This window comes from Akebia trifoliata, chromosome 15 (assembly GCF_017979445.1).
Source record: "Akebia trifoliata isolate Shusen 1 chromosome 15, ASM1797944v1, whole genome shotgun sequence".
Classification (NCBI taxonomy): Eukaryota; Viridiplantae; Streptophyta; class Magnoliopsida; order Ranunculales; family Lardizabalaceae; genus Akebia; species Akebia trifoliata.
In genome coordinates this window covers 8,202,525-8,224,677 of record NC_141389.1, presented here as the reverse complement: position 1 = coordinate 8,224,677, position 22,153 = coordinate 8,202,525, and the positions used below count along the sequence as shown (strand labels likewise).

Below are 22,153 nucleotides of genomic sequence, written 5' to 3'. Positions count from 1 at the left end.
ATTATAGCAACCCTGATAGGGTTTTATAGAAACTAAATCATATCTATAGTATCGGAGTAATTAGTTATGTTGCATTGTAATATGCTGTACTATGGTATACTCTATCATATCTATTGAGATTAAGATAATGTTAGATTGATTTCGTTGAGATTTATTAGGGATGGAGTTTATCTATTAGTATGATTTGATTTCTATAAAACCCTATTAGGGTTGCTGTAATTTTTATCTAAAAGAATCAATAATATATCATTCTTCTATACGGTATCAGAGTGGGTAACCACAGGAATGTAGGAGACACGTTACATGTGAGGGGGAGTGTAAGAGATAGTCTAACATCGCCTAGGTATTAGAGCATAGTCTTTTTTGAGAGACCGATCTAGATAGTCTCTTGTGATCATGACTTAGATATGATTTAAAAAAAAATTCAAAAAACAAGTTTTTTTCTCTAGCTAGATCATGTCTTTAAAAATGAACGGCTACTGAACTCCCAATATTTTAAGAGTGAGATCTAATTATGTCGCTAATGTGGCGCCCTCTCATCCATTGAAACCTTGCAATCGGGTGCCACAGGAACTGTGTGCTACAGAGGATCCGCTTCCAAACTTTAGTGAGAAGCAGATCCTCTATAGCGCTCTTTTCTTGTAGTGCACTTAGACGGTTAAGTGAGTTGACAAACTTAATCTATAGATTTAAAAAGTGTTATAAAATTGGAAGTTCAGTGACCGTTCATTTTCATTGTCATGGATCATGTTTAAAAAAAAAATCTAATTTTTTCAAATTTGATCCAAACCATAAGTACAAGAGATCTGAATTGTTATTTTTTTTTAAAGTGATGCTTTGTGGGCTGTAGAAGAAGAGCTACAGGGCACTATTGGAAATGGCTCTACAGAGGATCCGTTTCCACTTTAGTGGAATGGTGGAGGAGCAAACTTTGGGCCTCCATTGCTAAAAAGCTATTGTAAAAGACTAAGAAATTTGCTGAACAAATCAAATTCGCCTCACTTCCCAAACCCACCAGTGTATTTGTAAAAGGTCAAGTTCAATAATCTTAATTTTTCTGCAAAACCTAACTTGAAAAAAAAAAAAACAAAGTTTACTTAGTGAACCCCAAAAACAAATTTGGGGGGCCTTCTTCAATTGTGGAGCTTAGGTGATTGCCTCAGTGGCCTTATGCTTGAAACGGCTCTGGGAACTATGAATCTGGTTGTCTTTAACAATCATATTTTGCTCATCATTACATAGTAAGAAAAAAGATATCTCCAAGAGAAAAGAAATAACAAAGACAATCTCCTCTAAAGGATGGCATATCAGAGTTCAATAAGATTATTTATACTCCTAAATGATACAAACAGGACAACATAATAACTTCATAAATAAAGAAAAAAAAATTTACTTCCCTGGAGAATGGATTGTGAAGTAGGTTTGAGTAACAGCTAAGCCAATAATACAAATTCCGACAAAGAAACCAAAAGCAGTCCAGGGGCGATTGAAATGAGTGTGTAAAAATTCACCGATTAATACCCTCATTTTGTTTTTGTAATATAAATGAATGCCCCTCATAACTTTTTTGTTGGTTTGAGGCTCGAAAAACATTCCCATTCCCAATTCATTGAAGAGATTGGTCACTTCTTCATTGCTACCAAGGCAAATGAGGATTACTTCCTTAAACCGCAACTCCTTCACATCGTCAGCATGATCAATCAAAGAATCCAATAAACATATGTAGCCAGTGATTTCATAACCAATGTTGGCATCTGGGCACATCTCATAGGCAATCAAGTTAAGAAACTTGCATTTGGTTAGATCGTCTATGATCATTTGAGGAAGTGTCAACTTTTTATAAATGACCGCGTGAGTACTAAATTCAATGTTGTTTAAACAAGTTGTACGACTTCTCCCAAACTTAATTCCCACCGCTTTAAGCTCCCTTACTGGAGGGTATAAAGGTAAATAGTCAGAGCTGGGCTGGGCTGCTACTGTAGGGTGTGAAGCCGAATCGTCAGAGCTGGGCTGGGCTGCTACTGTAGGGTGTGAAACCGAATTGTCAGAGCTGGGATCGGCCTGATCGGGACGAGTGTCAATCCCAGTGCACCTCACCAATTGGCCATAATAAGACCTTACGCGGCTATGACGAACTGGAGAAGTGGAACTCATGAGTAATTTGGTCCGAAGAAGGTCAAGGAGATGAAGGGGAGGATCTTTAAAATTGGAAACCTCCCTAGGATAATCATCATACGGATTACTATACTTATGGACAAATTTATTGATATTTTTTACACCTTCATTAGGATCAGAGTATCTCAACTTCATCAATGCCTCAAGAACCACATATGGGAGTTGGTTCTCGAGCAAGAACAAATCTCTCTGTAGGAAAATTGCATTATAGTCACATGGCATCGACTCATTTTGTTCTCCACTTACAAAGATGTGGATGAATTGCATAACAAAGCAACCATCTAAGATCATCATCTGAGTGAATTCTTCTTCATCTGAGAGAATGTTAGTAATAATGGTGTCTTTGGCATAGCACTCTTTATTCATCAACCATTGCTACAATTTTTACGGGCATGGTATCAATTACGTTATTTGGTCATAAACTGACAATAAACTTTACGCTAGGAATCTCTTTGTGTTTATCTCAATGCACCAGGCAATTAATCATTGGAGTAAAGAAACAGAGAATTGTGTGTGCTCCTTTTATATTGACTTTCTTTTTCTTTTTCTTTTTTTCAGTTTTTTTCACCTCTTTCAAAAGTCAAAAACTAACCGCAAAATGTAGCTCTGGAAATGATGGATGTTCAGAACAACCACAGGTGTGTGTTCTCTATGTTGACATATGGCACTGTCACCATTGTGAAGCATAACTTAATAGCATTTTTTTATGAAAAAAGCAGCGGGAGGTGCAAGCCTCCCTCGTTGGAATGAATGATGTTCACGCATCCATGAGTGCCTTGCGGCTCATCTGTTCACCTTAAAACATTTCAAGTCTTCTAGTTCTAGTTTCCATTTTTTTTTTCTTTTGTACAATGTGTTATAGTCAAGTTTCACCTCTACAAATGTTGAATTTCATTTCCATCCTTCCCTTCCATTTCAGTTACTTGTTCTCAATGTATTGTTTTTCTTTTCTTTTTTAATTTTAATCAGGTCAACCGGATACATCCTTTATAAATACGGCCGCAGGAGCGAATGAGGATGTGAGAAGCTTTTGTTTCTGTTTCTTGAAGAAACTTACTGTTTTCAATATGAACTAGCTACTATATTCTTTTGTTCACATTTTTTTTTCTTTTTCCAGGCTAGCCATCTCATTGGACATGATGAGTGACAACCACTTCTTCCCACTTAAAGTTACTATTAGGTATGCTAGTTCACCGTTTTGTTTTGGAGATTTTATATTTCTACACAACCACTACTTTTTGTGACACATCAATTAATGAAATCGATGCGGATATCCATCATTATTGTTATTATTATTATTATCACCACACCCTCTTTCCATTTCTTCTTATGGTTATTTACACAATTGCTTCACTTTTCTGCTTGAAACAAAAAGCACTTGAGGCTTTTAACTCTAAAAACCCCTTTGCCACGTTGATCACTCAATGTCATGGTTATTAAGTCAACCTTGATTTTGTGTTTGGCTGGTATATTGAATTTTATCATGGGTGTGTGGGCTTGTTGTCATTCTTTTGATTCTATCTTTGACATGTACTTGCGTATCTATGCCTAAGTCACATAATTATGAGACATTTTTATTCATTTAAAACATGTCCCTATGGAATGTGTCTAATATAACATAATGTACTACTTTTTGAATTTTAAAATTATATTTCATCATTGTTGTTAAATTTTATTTTTTCCATTACATTCCACAAGGGGCTGTATCTTGACTTATATTTCATAGTGGAAGCAATCAATGTTTTTCAGACTGTAACGCTGTGCATTTCAACACTGTCACTCACTCCCAGTCTCTTTCTCTATATCCATGCATGCATGCATAGCTGTGTGGCATGCCCTTTAAATAGGCAAAGCCTGAAGTCCTGTCTACAGTTCAATCCATGCCCGCATGCTAGTCCATTGACACCATCTACCTATTCAGTCATTGATGTACTTAGGGAATTTAAAGGTTTGTTTGGGGTGACTCTACTTTTGACTGAAGTGCTTTAACATATTTGCCTCTCTTCAAGGCACATTTATAATAATTATGATTACAACATGATTGTTTGGTGACAGTGTTCAAGAAATGCTTGTTAAGATCTAGAACTGTGTTTTTTGGTAAAAGTAACTTGTGCATACTAGATAGTGAAAATTCTTGGTTGATAGAGAGAGGAAAGAGGTCTAGTTCAAGGACTTTTTTTTTGCACCACGACAGAGGTAACCACTTTTTTTGTATCGAACCCATCAATGAATTAAGTAGAAGAAATAGATAAGCGATTTTGATGGGGTTTGTTGCCATTAGAGATAAATTTGGATGATATTTTATTTTAGTTTTTGGCATGACATAGGTTAAATATGTTATTACTTAAGTACTGATTTCTTATAGACAGAGAGAGAAGAAGTTTGAAAAAATCCTTATTTTCAAATTGAATATAATAAGAAAAATATTACCTAATTAAAATGATTGAGACGTGCACAAGCACTATCCTAAAACGATATTCGCCCCTGCTACGATACCACAATCTATAGGCGTTCGTTCTACAGGATACAACAACCCACGTAACCAAAAGGATACTCTAAATTGAAAATGTAACTTCAAACTCGATGATGTTGTGTCCTCTCATAACGAAAAAATAAAGATGTACGAGTTGTCGAAAATATGTAAAATAAAATAGCAGAGAGATCAAGTAGTTTAAATCGACTAAACATTTGGATATAAATAAAGAGAAAGTGACTGTTTAGAACAGTCACAAGACCTCTTTGAATGTGCTGGTTCAGAACAGACACACTGGTTCAGAACAAATTTTAAAACGTCTAAATTTTTTTAAATAAGCGAGCCTTGAAAATTAAAGCAAAAATGGGCCTTTGTGCGCACGTGAGGTATAAATCCAAAATTTTGCACCCCCCCTGCGCACACATGCATTAAGGTTTTCAGACCGGTGGATCCAAATTCCAATAGGAACCTTGGGTTTTCCTCTTGGGCCCTCATGTACATGGGTGAGCCCGCCCACTACTTCTATCAACTTTAAAACTATTAGAAGTACAACTATTTAAGAATTGCAAATCAACTCTTCTCCTAATTGATGTGAGACTAAAATTACTCAAAGCAAAAAAAAAAAAAAAATTATCAACTAAACTTAAAGCAATAAAGTAAAAAAGCATAAAGCATAAAGCAAACATGGGATTGAATTAACCTATGGTTAATAGATTGAATAACCATAAGGTTTAATCTACTGAATATTAAAGGGTTTTCACATTCAACCCTTTAAGTTCCAACAAAATATGCAACACTGGAGCAATATAAATGAATCATACAAAGAGTTCGTTCATGTGGAATGAAGGTTATGCTGACTTCGTTCCACCACTCACTTCCTCTATGGGCTGGAGAATATGGAGGATGGAAGCTTGAGAAAATCATTGATTATTTTATGGACTTTACAAGATTAGTTTCTTGCTTGTTGATCAATTTTTTATTTTATCAATTTCATTTTCATTGCTTTTTCAATGAGAATCCTTCACTTGGTAATGTTGAAAAAATGATAACATCACCTAAAATTTGATTTTTTGTTGTCAACACAGACTCTAGGTCCTTTATCTTAGGTACTTTTATTTGTATTCAATTTATTTATGCTTCTGATTGGACTGCCTTTAGAGTTGAACAGTGAACATGGAGGTTTCTCACCTTATAGTCCTTGGTTCTTTGGTTGATCAGGAGCACTTGCTTCTTAGACACTCCTTTGAAGGTGTGGAAGCTCATCGTGAGAGTATGCAATGTGGTGACGCGAAAGGCAACTCAATTGGCAGTTGTGGGTATTGTGAGGATCTTAAAGAAGATAGGGAGAGATGGGAGTGATAGCATTGCTTCCTTGTAGGCACTTGTGCTTGTGTAACAATTGTGAAGGGTTTATCGATGCATTGTAATTTTGGATTTGTAAATTATGACTCATTTTAACTCTCTTTGTGTATAAATTCGGGTCTATTTTGACCATGGGTAATAACTGCATAGAAAAAAAAATTAAAAATTAATTTTTTTTTTTAAGTTTAGATATTAGTTTATGACAATTTTAGATATTGATTTGTAACTGATATCTAAAGTCTTAAGACTTAAGACATCATTCTTATAAAATCCGATGTCTAAGATGTTTTTTGGGTTACTATACATAAAGGCAGATTTGGATCGGTTTTTAGGTGTTCCAAATTCTGAGTTTTAGAATGGGTTTTAACCATTTCAAATCCTAAGATCTAGAACGGTTTCTAGCCGTTTAAATTCATTAACGATGCCTCGATTAGAGATGGTCTATAAATCGTTTCCTACTGGCTTAGGAATAGTTTACAACCGTTCTTAATTTCCATATATGTTGTAGTGTAAGGAAAAAAACCCTCTTTAGGAGACTTTGCAGTGACAAAATGCATTCTAGGTTTCTTAATGCCAATTTTTTCCTTTTTATTATTATAAAAATGCCAAACAATGATTCCATGTTTGGGTTTACTGTAATTAGTTGTAAAATAATTGTTGGTCTTCTAAACTATGGGAACCTCATGTCCATGTCTTTTTTTTATTCTCAGTATATAATTTAATACAAACCCAACAAAGCCACCACCAGACCCAACTAAGCATTGGTCCTTGCAGTGAAGATGGTTCACGTCTTTGAGCATCGTCTTCATTATATGTGACGCCAGTCCATCTGGGGTCGTGTTCTTGTGATCATATGGCATAAACAGAGCCTGATTGAACTAGTATCAATGTAAGAATGAAATATGATGGAAAGGATAAGACATGATATTTATAAATAAAAAGAAAACAAGGGAAAATGGAGGGTTATTAGGAGAAAGGAAGAAAGATAAGCTAGAAAATCAATAGCAGTGCGGGTGATATGCAAAAAATAAAAAAATTATTTGGACTAAACAAACTTAAACTCTTTAAGTGTTCCTGTATCGAAAATGGATAGGGTGCTTTGACTAGATTTAGTGTCACACAAACGATTGAGGGCAGAAACAAGAAAGGAGCACACCAACTAAAATTCTTAACAATATGAATGACACTTACCTCCATTCTAGAGTGCACATTGACCCATTTATGTGGATCAAATGATTAGGAGAGTTTTCGCATAATTTGGGCCTCCGGTTCACTAAAAGGAGCAATTCCCGGATTCTCTTCATATGAATCATAATCCTAGCTATCAATGAAAAAGAGAAGCCTTAAAATAGAATGACATATAAATTTTCTGTCATATCAAAATAAAGAAGGGACTAATCCAGAATTGACTAGGCCGGAAAATATCACAGATCACGGAATCATTAATTGGGGGGGGGGGGGACTAGTTAGCCCAACAGAGCTTTGTGTTTCAAGCATAAATTTTAGTCTCAGAGAGCATCCGAAAATGCATCCCAATAGATAGAGAGTGTGAAATACAACTTTAACAAACTTCGAAAGGGGTAGGACAAATTCAGATGGACTAACTCTACAATTACAACATAAATGCAGAGGTTTCCATCAACCCAAGAGAAGTATAAAAAATAAATCAAGATCTCATAAATTTAAAATAAAAATTACAACAACATTACTTAACAACTTAAAGCTTGTAATTATTCTTGAGAAATGTTTCGATACCTAATACCAAGTACCAACATTTGATGAATCAATCAATGAGTAGTGATTCAAAACAGAACAAAAGTATGAGCTAAGATATAGATGCATTGAGAAAGAGCAGCTTACCTGCCAACAACTCTATATGAATACTTTTGACCCATCAGACCATACTCTGCAATCAAATGTGTCTCTAAGCTATGAACAACCTCTTATGGAGTGGTGCCCCAAGCTCAGATTCTAAGGTTCTTGTGTGTGATGCCCCCTTAATGTAGCTTACCTACCAAAACAAAGCGCATGATAAGAATCAAGTGATCCTCTGTCTATATAAGAATTAGCAGTAGTATCCTACCCAACTATCTAATGCATTTGTTCTTAGATAATAATACATAGAAACATTAATCTTTTGATAAATTCCCACTTATTTTGGATGATGTAATGGAAAAAAAATTCCTACTTTCTAACGAAGCAGTGGAGATCTGAAAGCGCCCTCGATCCGCGGGGTGCGCGGATCCGCTTTTGACCCTTGAGGTTTGGGAGTCGCCACCTAGTTATTATGGTCTAGGAACCAAACTGACCCTACAATGGATAAAAAAGAACTAGTCTACTATAGAAATCTGAATCCGGAGATCATGTTACGGGGTTGGAAGGTGTTAGGCACCAACCCCGCCCGGCCAATGCCGGTCTCTACTTATACCAAATATAGCTACATCGCTAATGATAAAACCTAGATTAAAAAAATAAAAAAAACCTTACCTTCGATCTGCAAAAGTACTATTCCCTCAGATCTGAAAAACAGTTCCTTGTACCGTACTCCTTGCTTCGCTTTGTCTCCGGATCTGATTTCTGATCTCCGAGGCAAGGTGTCTCTTTCTTGGATCTGGATGCTTCGAATTTGTGGTGGATTTTTGGGGTGTTTTTGAAAGGTTTTTGGGTGTTTTTTAGGCTAAAATCGGAGTAGGGGTGTTAGGGAAGGAGTTGGGGCTCCAAAATTAGGATTTTGGAGGGGTTGTGGGGGCTTCTTCACCTACTTTTCCTAGGGTTTTTTCTTTGATACGAAAATAGGGTGTGGAGGCTCCTATTTATAAAGTTTTTAGAAGCATTTAGGGTTTGATTAGGGTTTCAATTAGGGTTTTGACTTAGTCTTTAGGGTTTTAGGGTTTTGACTTTAGTCTTATGAGATTGACTTGATTAGTTTTAGATTAGGGTTTGGATTTAGGGTTTTGACCTTAGTCTTATGAGATTGACTTGATTAGTTTAGATTAGGGTTTTGATTTAGGGTTTTGACCTTAGTCTTATGAGATTGACTCGATTAGTTTAGATTAGGGTTTTGACTTTAGTCTTAATTGATTGACTTTTAATATCTTGACTTTAGTCTTGCTTAATTGACTTTAATTTTGACTTCAGTCTCACTTGATTGACTTTAATACCTTGACTTCAGTCTTACTTGATTTACTTTTAATTTTTGGAGAACCCCCCTCTAAAATATCTTTAATTCTTTGGACCCCCAAATGGAGGGGTCCTTAAAGAAATATCCCACGAACCCTCAACAATTTTGCCTGAGAGTCCAATTAATCGATTTTTGAGGTTCAAAGTTTTGAATTAATTTCATTAATGTTTCACTTTAAATATTTAATGTTTTATTTATTAATTTCGAATTTTTTAATTATGAAAATTGTGAAATTACCATTTTGCCCTCGGAGAGGATTTTTTACGTTTTAAGTCGTTTTTCAATGTTTCAGGATGTTTTGGAATCAGTTTTTCGTAAGGAACTCAATGGGAATGTTGGTTTTTGTCTTTCATGAAGTTTTTTGTATGAAATGGTCGTGAACTTTATGAGGGGTATTTTCGTAATTTTGTCAAATTTTGTGAAAATTGGCGAAGTGGTTTACTTGGTTTCGATTTGTTGTTTTATGTGTTTGAACGGATTTTCCTAAGCGTAATGTAAGCTCTAAGGTTGTTTTGATGTTAGGGGTATTTTGGTAATTTGATCATTTTTAGTGATTTTTATCGTGAAGCTTCTTTTTGGTTTGCAAGATGATGATTTCTATGTTTCTGGGGTCGTATTTTCCTAGCGTAGCGTGGTTTCTATGTTTTGTCAGTTCGAGATACCTCATCCGGATTTCTGAAACATATCTGGTAACAAAATAAAGCATTGGAATAGACATCCATCATTGGGAACCTTTGCGATCGGGTTGACGACTTGATTAATCAGGCGGATGCAAAAATGGAGTGTCTACAGATGCCCCTCTTTGGTAGAGGGTTGAAGCAAACTAGATAGCAAATCTATTTTGGTAGATATTGCGATATCCGAATGCCAAAGCTAGTGACAGTTCATTTTGCAGCCTGATTCAGCAATTCGTCGGGGTATTCGGATCCTTGAGGGTAAAGTTCTTCCCGAACTAAAACGTTGTCAGGTCCTCGAGCGACAGCTCTCACTGATGGCGTCAGATCCTTGAATTTTAAAGAATTCTCCCTGACTAAAAGAACAAGTGTGCAAGTGTGTGCACTGTGTGAAACTGAGTAAAATCTGAGCATAAACTAAGCACAACTGAGCATAAATTGAGCATAAAAAAATTGAATGTCTTACTTTACCTACCATGGGTGAAAGAGTAATAAACAATTTTTTTTTTTTTTTTGGAAAGTTTTACTCTACCTACTCGGGGTGAAAGAGTAATGAATTCTTTTTCGGGAGTTCTACTCTACCTACTGGGGTGAAAGAGTAATGAACTATTTTTTTCTGGGAGTTTTACTCTACCTACTCAGGGTGAAAGAGTAATGCACTATTTTTTCTGGGAGTCCTACTCTACATACTCGGGGTGAAAGAGTAATGGACTTATTTTCTGGGAGTTTTACTCTACCTACTCAGGGTGAAAGAGTAATGAACTATTTTTTCTGGGAGTCCTACTCTACATACTCGGGGTGAAAGAGTAATGGACTTATTTTCTGGGAGTTTTACTCTACCTATTCGGGGTGAAAGAGTAATGAACTATTTTCGGGAGTTCTACTCTACCTACTCGGGGTGAAAGAGTAATGAACTATTTTCGGGAGTTCTACTCTACCTACTCGGGGTGAAAGAGTAATGAACTATTTTTTCTGGGGTTCTACTCTACATACTCGGGGTGAAAGAGTAATGAACTATCTAAGTATAATCTGAGAAAACCCTCGGCGATATCTGACTAAGCATAATCCGAGAAAGCCCTCGGTGGCAACTGGCTGAGCATAATCTGAGCAAAATCCAAGATAACCCTTGGCGGAAACTGAGCAAAATCCAAGATAACCCTTGGCGGAGACTGAGCAAAATCCAAGATAACCCTTGGCGGCATCTGAGCAAAATCCAAGATAACCCTTGGCGGAGACTGAGCAAAATCCAAGATAACCCTTGGCGGCATCTGAGCAAAATCCAAGATAACCCTTGGCGGAGACTGAGCAAAATCCAAGATAACTCTTGGCGGCAACTGAGCAAAATCCAAGATAACTCTTGGCGGAGACTGAGCAAAATCCAAGATAACCCTTGGCGGCATCTGAGCAAAATCCAAGATAACCCTTGGCGGCAACTGAGCAAAATCCAAGATAACCCTTGGCGGAGACTGAGCAAAATCCAAGATAACCCTTGGCGGCAACTGAGCAAAATCCAAGATAACCCTTGGCGGAGACTGAGCAAAATCCAAGATAACCCTTGGCGGCATCTGAGCAAAATCCAAGATAACCCTTGGCGGAGACTGAGCAAAATCCAAGATAACCCTTGGCGGAAACTGAGCAAAATCCAAGGTAACCCTTGGCGACATCTGAGCAAAATCCAAGATAACCCTTGGCGGAGACTGAGCAAAATCCAAGATAACCCTTGGCGGCAACTGAGCAAAATCCAAGATAACCCTTGGCGGAGACTGAGCAAAATCCAAGATAACCCTTGGCGGCATCTGAGCAAAATCCAAGATAACCCTTGGTGGAGACTGAGCAAAATCCAAGATAACCCTTGGCGGCAACTGACTGAGTAAAACTGAGAACAAGGAAATAAATCTGGGAGAGAAACGATTGAAAATGAGTCTGGAGAAGAGTGGTTGAATCTGGGCATGAATAGATTTGGGACAGAATGGATATCCTATCTCCTATGTGAGATTCAGAATGCATTTGTTTGAACCTCAAGGTTTTATCAAAAAAGTTTTGTAAATTTAAAACTTGAGTTTGAACCTTAAGAGTTTTTTGAAAAATTGTTATCAAGAGAGTAACCTTAAATTTGGAGTTCTCATTATTTTTTTAGGATTAACATTGCTAAAAAACAAAATGTCCCTAGTTTGACAATAAACATGGCATTGAAAATAATTGAACACATCATTAAAAAATGCCCCTAGTATAAAGGGGGGGAATTACATATCTAGAGGAGAAAGAAAAAAATGCCCCTTGTATGAAGGTTTGAAATATTTGATTACCACAAACGCAATAAAGATCCAACTTTTAATTTTATTAAAGATTTTGAGTCAAGCTCAAGAGAACAAAATATTTCCTTTTGAGACTCATCATAGAATTCACCATTCTCTCCATTGGTTCACTTGGGGAAGTAAGAATTTTCAGATCGATCGTAGACAAGATACTTGTGACTTCTGAATCTATGCCTGGTTTAAGCTGAGTATTGAACTTGATTATTCGGATTTCTGACGTTTCAGCTCGAACTACTCTCAGCTTGGGATTTTCTTCTATTTTTTTTTTATTGCTCTAACTTTTGCCTAGATCGCCTTTCCAGGTTTTCAATCTATCGAGCTTGCTCTAACTTTTGCCTAGATCGCCTTTTCAGGTTTTCAATCTAGCGAGCTTTTTCTTTTTTCTTAGCTCTGATTGTTGCCAAAGTTGTCCTTTCAGATTTTCAACTTTGCGAGCTTGCCTTAATTTTTGCCTAAGTCGCCCTTTTCGAGTTTTCAACTTAGCAGGCTTCATCATTTTTTTTTTTATCTTTTTTCTTTTCCTCTGACCTTCTAGAATTACTGTCTGATCATGTTCTACTACCCTCCTTGACTTTTTCACACGGTACTTAGGAGGACTTTTATAGGTAGGCTTGGGACTAGGCATAAAATGAAAGGGATTTTGAGGCTCAAAAACCCAAATGCCCCTTGTGTGGCATTTCATTTAAACTTTTTCTTGAATTTTATTCCCCATTTTGGATGATATTTTTTTGCATTTTTTTTTTAGATTTTTTCTTCATCAGGGAATCTATTTTTTATTTTGATGTGGTCGGGCCTGAAGTAAATTCTCAAGTTGCCTACGTACCCCAAATTTTTGGGATCAGACCAAAACGTAGTTCAGATTTTTCCCTCCCCTGGGTTAGGTAATCAGGCTAAGAAGTAAAAGGCACAATTTTTCTCTTTTTAAACAGGCTGCAAAGGGCTGAGAAAGGATATAATGAACTGGGTAGTAGGAAAATTGATTCGGCCAAAGATGGCCTCCTTAAATGTAGTACCATTTGATCCGGTCAAGGTTGGTTGACTCTGGTAGTTCACTTCCATCATGATCTTGAAGTCTGACAACTTTTCCAGACAGTATTTCATTAATGAATGAATTTCTCCAATTGGGTTCAGACTTTCTCTTATAGTCGAGGAGGAGTGTTCAATTTTCTTTGAAGTCTGATAGTTAAATCCTTGACTTGTAAATGATGAGCTTTGACCTTTTTGTCAAATGCACGGGTGACTCTTCTTAGATAAGCTTGCACATGGTACAAGGCTTTAACTCGTTTTCTTCGATCAAGTTTAATTCTTCATGCTGCTGACGAACCCAATCTGTTTCTAACAAATGATTTTCCAACAAGACCCTGAGAGACGAAATTTCCATTTCAACTGGCAAGACTGCTTCCATGCCATACACTAAAGAGTAGGGAGTAGCTCCAGTAGAGGATCGAATTGAAGCTCGATATGTCCATAGCGTGAATGATAATTTTTCTGACCAATCTCGATGTGATTGACACAATTTTCCTGATGATAGTCTTGAGACTCTTACTAACTGCTTCAATCGTTCCATTGATCTGAGGACGGTAGGGGGATGATTTGTGCTTCCGGATCTTCAACTTTAAACATAGAGTAATGATTTATGCTTTGAAGTACGACCCATTATCAGAGATCAGTTCAAAAGGTACCCCCATATCGACTGATAATATGTGATTTGAAACTCAAGATGTAGTAAGGATAGTGCTGATACATTTTATAACATCTTCTTTAATTCCATCGATATAGACGAGTATCTATTTCGTGTTGAACAACACCCAAGCTTGTACCTAGCATACCCTCATATGATCACACGAACAAGTCTTTTGAAATTTCTGAGTAAATTCATTATCCCCTCGTGTTCCTTTAGGGATAAGATGGTTTCTATTTGAATCTCTTTAGGAATTATTTTTTGTTTCGAGGTCAAAGACGTTTCCTTTCTCGATTAAAGGTTGAGCCCGACTCTTATCTTCTTGTTCAGAAACGAAATCTATCAAATTATTAGTTAATTCGTTAATGCGCTCGAGGTATTCAAAAATTTCCTTTATCCGATCAATTTCAGATGGGACAACAGACACCTCTATAGACTCAATGAACTAACTTGACTCAATAGGAAAGAGTAGACTCAATCTAAGGAAGACATGACCTTGCTGGAAAAAGGGACTCGAGCTAATCCAAATAACTCTTGAAAATTCAAGATAAGTACTCATACGAGTTTGATTAGGACTGAGGACTGAGATATTGCTTATAACCGGTAGGATTGAAGCACTATGATCTTTAAAGAACAACTGGACGATGTTGAGAAATTTTGAGGTCATTTCTGACTGTTGACTTGATATTGACGTTTACTCTAACTGATCGGATTTACAACCCTACCTAGACGATGGACGATTGAGCTTAGATACAATGATAACTCTTAAACCTCTTTGAAAGTGAATTTAACCAATTTCAGTGTCACCCCCTTGATAACATTTTAAATGAACCCTGAGATTTTATTGAATTTTGTGCACCAATCCATTAAAAAATTCGTCTATTCAATGATTATTCAGAAGAAAAATAATTATGTTGCACTCTTGAAAAATATTGGAAAATAATGTTTTTATTTTACAAATCTGATTATTTTTTTACAACATTTTTTTGATAGTTTTCCAAGGTCCATAAAAACTTTTCATGCAAAAATAGATCTTTTGCAAATTATTTTTCCTTCTTTTTCTTTTCTTTTGGAAAACATTTTCTTCTGAAAAATATTTTTTCTCTGAAAAATAGTTTTTTATTTGGAAAGTATCTTCTCTTGGAAAATATTTTTTGGAAAACGTTTTTTCTTAGAAAACATTTTTTTAGATAATAACACTTTTTTTTGGAAAACACTTCTTTTGGAAAATATTTTTTCTGAAAAATACTTTCCCTTTGTAAACTATTTTTCTTCTTTGAAAATTTGATTTCTATTTCGATTTAAATGGCCCGGTCCATCAGGATTGTTGGATCGAGTTGGGCTGGGTCATTTGCAAGAGATGGATTTTTTATTGGGTTGGTGCACCCATTTTGATTTTCAAAAATAATATTTTTTATCCTTGAGGACAATCATACACTCTGATCTCATCATTCACATACATCCATATCAATCACAAAGTCTCATAAGATTCCATTCAATGAACAACCCGGGAACACCCACGATAAGTTCGAGTCGTGACCTATTGGGAAGGTTTCTAGACTCTAAGCTTACTACGTGCAATGCATTTTTATCTGGCCACCCATGCCCAAGCACACCTATATACCTTTCGATACGTGGTAACTTGGTTTGATATACCGTATAGGTGATAATCCAAAACCTCAATTCACTTCTCTGAAGCCAAAAACAGCCAGTTTGATCCCCAGTTGAGAGGTGGCGCACAATGCTGAGCAAGGGCCCACTTAAATACCTCTCGTCTAGAATAGACGTAGTCTATCCCCCTCGTACAGTAGGGTACAGCGGGGCAAGATCTGCTTAGGCGCCGGTTTTGACCAAGAAGTGCAATTGATACACTTAGATTATCTTTTATACCTACGGGTACAAGTCAAGGGTTGTAGCTTTCATAAATGGTTTGGCATCCCACGAGGGGACCGACCACGTACTAGTACTACGTTGGCAATCGGGACATGTGACTGTGTGGCTTACAATAGGTCAAAGGCTCAGGTCGCTCCAGCCTGGGTGCATCAACATACTTCTCAGAATCACCTGATCAGATGGTATTGATGCCCCCAGTTTGATATACCCTAAGGTACGTGACTGGAGTTGTGGGTTTCATGAATGACGTCGCGTCTCCGAAGAGACCGGGCCACGCACTAGTGCCACGTTGGCTAAATGGGACGTGTAAGTGAGTAAAGCGGTAAACGTGCATGTGGTGTGTGCAAAACAGGGTGGGGTGTGCCCGGGGCTTTTTTTTTTCAAACAAATGGGCCCATGGGCCTGATCATACCATCATACATCGGATTATGTGAACATTCAATCAAGATCGACACCATTCAAATCATATGAATATTTAATCAAGATTAACATCATTCTAACCACATGAGCATTTAATCACGATCAACATTATGATCAATATCAGACGTATATTTCAAGCAAGATTATGGCATGTTAGAAGGGTGATTAACATGAACTAATGACATGGTCCGATTTAAGATCTAAACATACACATCACCTTCCTACATCGATCATAGTAAATTAATCAATGGCATATGATCATCCATTAAATCCAATCATTGTAATAAGCGCAATTTTTACAACTTATATAGTCTAATCAAGAGTCATTTTGGGTGACACTAACCAAATTAATATTTCTGAGGATATTGGATTAAGAACAAAATGAAAATCGTTGGGATGATGATTTTTACGCGAATTGAGAGAGAGGAAAAAAACATTAAAAAAAAACAAATCAATTTTTACTTTTATAAATAAACCTAAAAACACATTTTTTTTTAAAATTTTTTTTAAAACTATTAAAAGGACAGCAAGTAAAAATAGTAGAGAAAAAAACTAAATTAAAAAAAATAAAAAAATAAATAAAAAAAAATGAAACAAGGGCGATTTGGTCGGTTGTTATAACAACTCATCATTTTCAATGAAAGGGGGTGTGCCCTTAGTAAAAAAAATAAAATTTTTATTTAATTTTCACATCATCTTCTCCAACAGATTTCAGCCATGTCCGCCAAATTTTTTTTAAAAAATAGAAAACAATCTTGTTTTTTGATACAATCGGTTAAGATGGGTCCAACGATCATTGATCTCATGTGGTTTCGAATCTGAATTACCAAGACATGACGTTTAAAAATCTGCCATTAGTTCAATGATCACTGATCTCATGTGATCTCAAATCTGAATTTCAGAAAAATCACATTAAAAAAACTGCCATTAATCATTCTTTAAATTTCAATATTTGAATGGACATTATATCCACAGACTCCATGAGTCGCAATTTTAACCAAGCGATTTAATGACCACGAGGTTTTTCTCGTTAGAAATCTGACTGAAACTCGAAATACCGAAAAAAAAAACTTGATTAATTCGAAACTAAAAACAGATTTTTCAAGAAGAGATCATCACGAACAATCCGATCCTATTCTTTCGTTCCAAATTAAATTTTCTCCACCAATCGGAAACTTCAATGGTTCTTTGATAATCAAAGAGAGAATAAAATCTGATGAACTCAACGGCCTTGGATTGGTTACCGATTCCAAGCGTTCGAAGAATGAAACACTCATTCTCTTTGAAAAGGTACGATCATAATCCGATTAACGTGACAGATTCCAAAACGATTTGCTTTGAGAGATCAAACTGATCGTTATATTTTTTAGAACAATCGGTCTCTGTTGGAGACGTTGGAATCCATTGGCAGAGAAGAAGAGAAAATGATTTTAAAAAAAAAAAATGTATTTATTAAAACTCAATTTTCTCTTGGGACACACCATCCATTAATCAAAACGAAAATTGGTCTTTAGGTTACAGAACCTTCAAACGCCTCTTTTTTTTTTTTTTTCCACTCTTTTTCTTTTTCCTTTTGCTGTCAATGGACAGCATGGCTTGCAAAAATAAATTTTTTTTAAAAAATAATAATAATAAAAAAAAATAAAAACAGAAATAAATAAATAGAACAACAAATCAAGCACACGTTAAAGCTCTTTTTGTTTTTTTTTTTTAAAAAAAATGAATCTACCCATGCATAAAAATTATTGTCCAACTATCAACATCCCGTCCTCAATAAAATCATCCATATCAAAATATTGCATTAGTTACAATCACCTTAGATGCCCTTGATTAACTCATAATAACAATATGTCGAAGCCAAATAACTTCAATCAAAAATGGCATGCTCAATAATCGGATGAAACAAAAAATAACAAAAAGAGAATAAAAAATGCAAATAATGAATAAACAAACAAACAACAAAAAATAAAAAATAAAAATAAAATAAAATAAAATAAAACAAATCTAGATTATTTTAGCGATACTCCCCATACTTGGGGTTTTTCAAGTTTGATCCTCAACGTCCCCAGTGGAGTCGCCACTGAAAGCGCCCTCGATCCGCGGGGTGCGCGGATCCGCTTTTGACCCTTGAGGTTTGGGAGTCGCCACCTAGTTATTATGGTCTAGGAACCAAATTGACCCTACAATGGATAAAAAAGAACTAGTCTACTATAGAAATCTGAATCCGGAGATCATGTTACGGGGTTGGAAGGTGTTAGGCACCAACCCCGCCCGGCCAATGCCGGTCTCTACTTATACCAAATATAGCTACATCGCTAATGATAAAACCTAGATTAAAAAAATAAAAAAAACCTTACCTTCGATCTGCAAAAGTACTATTCCCTCAGATCTGAAAAACAGTTCCTTGTACCGTACTCCTTGCTTCGCTTTGTCTCCGGATCTGATTTCTGATCTCCGAGGCAAGGTGTCTCTTTCTTGGATCTGGATGCTTCGAATTTGTGGTGGATTTTTGGGGTGTTTTTGAAAGGTTTTTAGGTGTTTTTTAGGCTAAAATCGGAGTAGGGGTGTTAGGGAAGGAGTTGGGGCTCCAAAATTAGGATTTTGGAGGGGTTGTGGGGGCTTCTTCACCTACTTTTCCTAGGGTTTTTTCTTTGATACGAAAATAGGGTGTGGAGGCTCCTATTTATAAAGTTTTTAGAAGCATTTAGGGTTTGATTAGGGTTTCTTTTAGGGTTTCAATTAGGGTTTTGACTTAGTCTTTAGGGTTTTAGGGTTTTGACTTTAGTCTTATGAGATTGACTTGATTAGTTTTAGATTAGGGTTTGGATTTAGGGTTTTGACCTTAGTCTTATGAGATTGACTTGATTAGTTTAGATTAGGGTTTTGATTTAGGGTTTTGACCTTAGTCTTATGAGATTGACTCGATTAGTTTAGATTAGGGTTTTGACTTTAGTCTTAATTGATTGACTTTTAATATCTTGACTTTAGTCTTGCTTAATTGACTTTAATTTTGACTTCAGTCTCACTTGATTGACTTTAATACCTTGACTTCAGTCTTACTTGATTTACTTTTAATTTTTGGAGAACCCCCCTCTAAAATATCTTTAATTCTTTGGACCCCCAAATGGAGGGGTCCTTAAAGAAATATCCCACGAACCCTCAACAATTTTGCCTGAGAGTCCAATTAATCGATTTTTGAGGTTCAAAGTTTTGAATTAATTTCATTAATGTTTCACTTTAAATATTTAATGTTTTATTTATTAATTTCGAATTTTTTAATTATGAAAATTGTGAAATTACCATTTTGCCCTCGGAGAGGATTTTTTACGTTTTAAGTCGTTTTTCAATGTTTCAGGATGTTTTGGAATCAGTTTTTCGTAAGGAACTCAATGGGAATGTTGGTTTTTGTCTTTCATGAAGTTTTTTGTATGAAATGGTCGTGAACTTTATGAGGGGTATTTTCGTAATTTTGTCAAATTTTGTGAAAATTGGCGAAGTGGTTTACTTGGTTTCGATTTGTTGTTTTATGTGTTTGAACGGATTTTCCTAAGCGTAATGTAAGCTCTAAGGTTGTTTTGATGTTAGGGGTATTTTGGTAATTTGATCATTTTTAGTGATTTTTATCGTGAAGCTTCTTTTTGGTTTGCAAGATGATGATTTCTATGTTTCTGGGGTCGTATTTTCCTAGCGTAGCGTGGTTTCTATGTTTTGTCAGTTCGAGATACCTCATCCGGATTTCTGAAACATATCTGGTAACAAAATAAAGCATTGGAATAGACATCCATCATTGGGAACCTTTGCGATCGGGTTGACGACTTGATTAATCAGGCGGATGCAAAAATGGGGTGTCTACAAGATCAAATACAAATGCTTTCTTCTAAAACAAACTCTAACATACACATCTGTGGTTAATTTATAGAAATATTTTAAGGACTTCTTTAAACTTCGAAATCCGTTACAAATTGTTTGATAGCTTATTGAATCCCGAACTTATGAATGTAATGAGACTAAATTTCTAAATAACATGGTTTTTAAATTCAGGTGTAGGTTTTTGAAAGTGTTACTATGTCCATCAACATGCAGATCTAACAGATTGAAAAATTCGATAACAAAAATCACAAATGTTAACAGAGAAATAAAATCAACCAGAACGCCACAAATAGATGAAGCAAAACTAAATTTCTTCTTCTAAGAATCAAAGAAACCAAAACACACTTCAAATCTAACAACCTCAATCGAAATATCAGCGAAAGATCTAAAGTGATTATCTAAATCTAGGTCTCAAAATCCCTAAAAATAATAAAGAGAGAGATTACTCATCTTTAAAATCTCAACTTTAAAGAGATTAACAAGCTTGAAGGTTACACTAATTGTGATCAAAATCAATCAGATCTCATAAAATCATTTGGCTTCAAGAAAAAAAATCGAATAAAAAATCCTGAAATGAGCAAATTTGGAAAAAAATCCCTGATCAACCCGATTCAAAACAAAAACTTATAAAAACTCAAACAAAAATAAATGTCGATTCTAGGGTTTTTATTTAAGATCTTACAGGTTTGCTAATTGAGTTCCTTATCAAAATCGAAGATGAATATGATTGAAACGAGCTTCACCATCTCAGAATTGAATATGAATAGGGTTGAAATGAACTTCACCTTCTCAAAATCGAAGAAGAATAGGGCTGAAATCGATTTGAATCGAAAAAATCTTTGAAAGCAATGGAAGAAATATAAAAGGGGAGAGATCAATGGGAGATATTATCATTCCTGTTAGAATGAGAGCCCTGAGAAGTTTCTCTTGATTTTTTCCATCTATAAGTGCCCATTAGAAACGGTCTTTAAGGGTGAAACTCATTAAAGTCATTTTAAATTCGAAACGGCTAAAATCCGTTTTATAATGTCGTTCCTAATTCACCATTTTCTTGTAGTGTATAGAGGGTTAACTTGTTAATTAGGCTAAATAGTAATTCTTAATTTACTTCTAAATCCTAATTAGGCACATTCTAAACTCCTAATAAACTTAAAATAGAAACTCTCGAAAATAATGATAAATGAATTAAAAAACTAATATAACAAGAAAACTAAAATAAGTATCCTAACAGTTTAGGTGTTTAATTAAGTTGGCGAATGAGATCTTCAGGATAAAGCTATTCTTAAGGTAGCCTGACTAGCTTACTTTGAGCTGCCTTCTCTTTCTCTCTTGTTTCCAACTTTATTTTTGTCAACTTCGACTGGCTAGTAGTGCACATCTCTGTATGAAGGAAATTTAATTGAGTTTAATTTGCATGTAACGAATACTATGTTATGGATTATGGGAATTTTCTTAATTTAGAAATTTGTGTTCAGTGCTTATTAGAGATTTTGAAGATTAATTTATATAGAAAATATGAATTTGGATGTCCTTGCTGACCAAATTCGGCCGTATCATAGACTAATAACAAATGCACGTTTCAAATGCTAAAAGATACAAATTAAAGGTAATTTAGGCTTATATCCATGATTTTATGGTTGAGTATTGTAGCATATGTGTAGACCAATTGAATTACAGGCTTACAACCAAAGCAGTTGATTGCTGCTAAGAGAAGGAAATGGCAATAAAGAAAATATTCTTATTAGAGAATCAATTACAATATATTTTCTTTATATTTTAAATCTTTGTAATTAGTTGTAATTCCCTAATTTTAGGATAGTTTTCTATTTCTGTATTTTTTGTAATTAGTTGTAATATCCTTGTGATTAGTTGTAATCCCCCTAATTCTAGGAGAGTTTCCTATTTTTGTGTTTTGGGACAACTCATGGCAATGCCCAACATTTCTGTATATATATTCATTCTTAATCAATAGTGAAGTCAAGTCGTTGTCTCTCAACATTCCTCTTTCTATTTCAACATGATATCAAGAGCCTAATCTTCTTGGGCATATTATCTTCTTTTTTTTTCCAGAAACACCACAATCAGCATCCTCAATGGCTTCCGATGCGA

The 22,153-nt window shown here is 35.5% G+C and overlaps 1 protein-coding gene and 1 long non-coding RNA gene across 2 annotated transcripts; both read right to left on the bottom strand.

Annotated features, from left to right (window-relative positions):
• Positions 1–1,389: 1,389 nt before the first annotated feature.
• On the bottom strand, positions 1,390–2,541 carry LOC147384200 (UPF0481 protein At3g47200-like). Its single transcript, XM_086424885.1, has one exon. The coding sequence runs from the start codon at positions 2,539–2,541 to the stop codon at positions 1,390–1,392; it is 1,152 nt and encodes a 383-aa protein (XP_086281011.1).
• Positions 2,542–6,577: 4,036 nt separating this feature from the next.
• Positions 6,578–21,033, bottom strand: LOC147384199 (uncharacterized). Its single transcript, XR_015172990.1, has 4 exons — positions 20,830–21,033; positions 7,871–8,021; positions 7,202–7,331; positions 6,578–6,879 (listed from the first exon to the last, which is right to left on the bottom strand). It is a non-coding gene; the product is annotated as an uncharacterized LOC147384199 (long non-coding RNA).
• Positions 21,034–22,153: the final 1,120 nt, after the last annotated feature.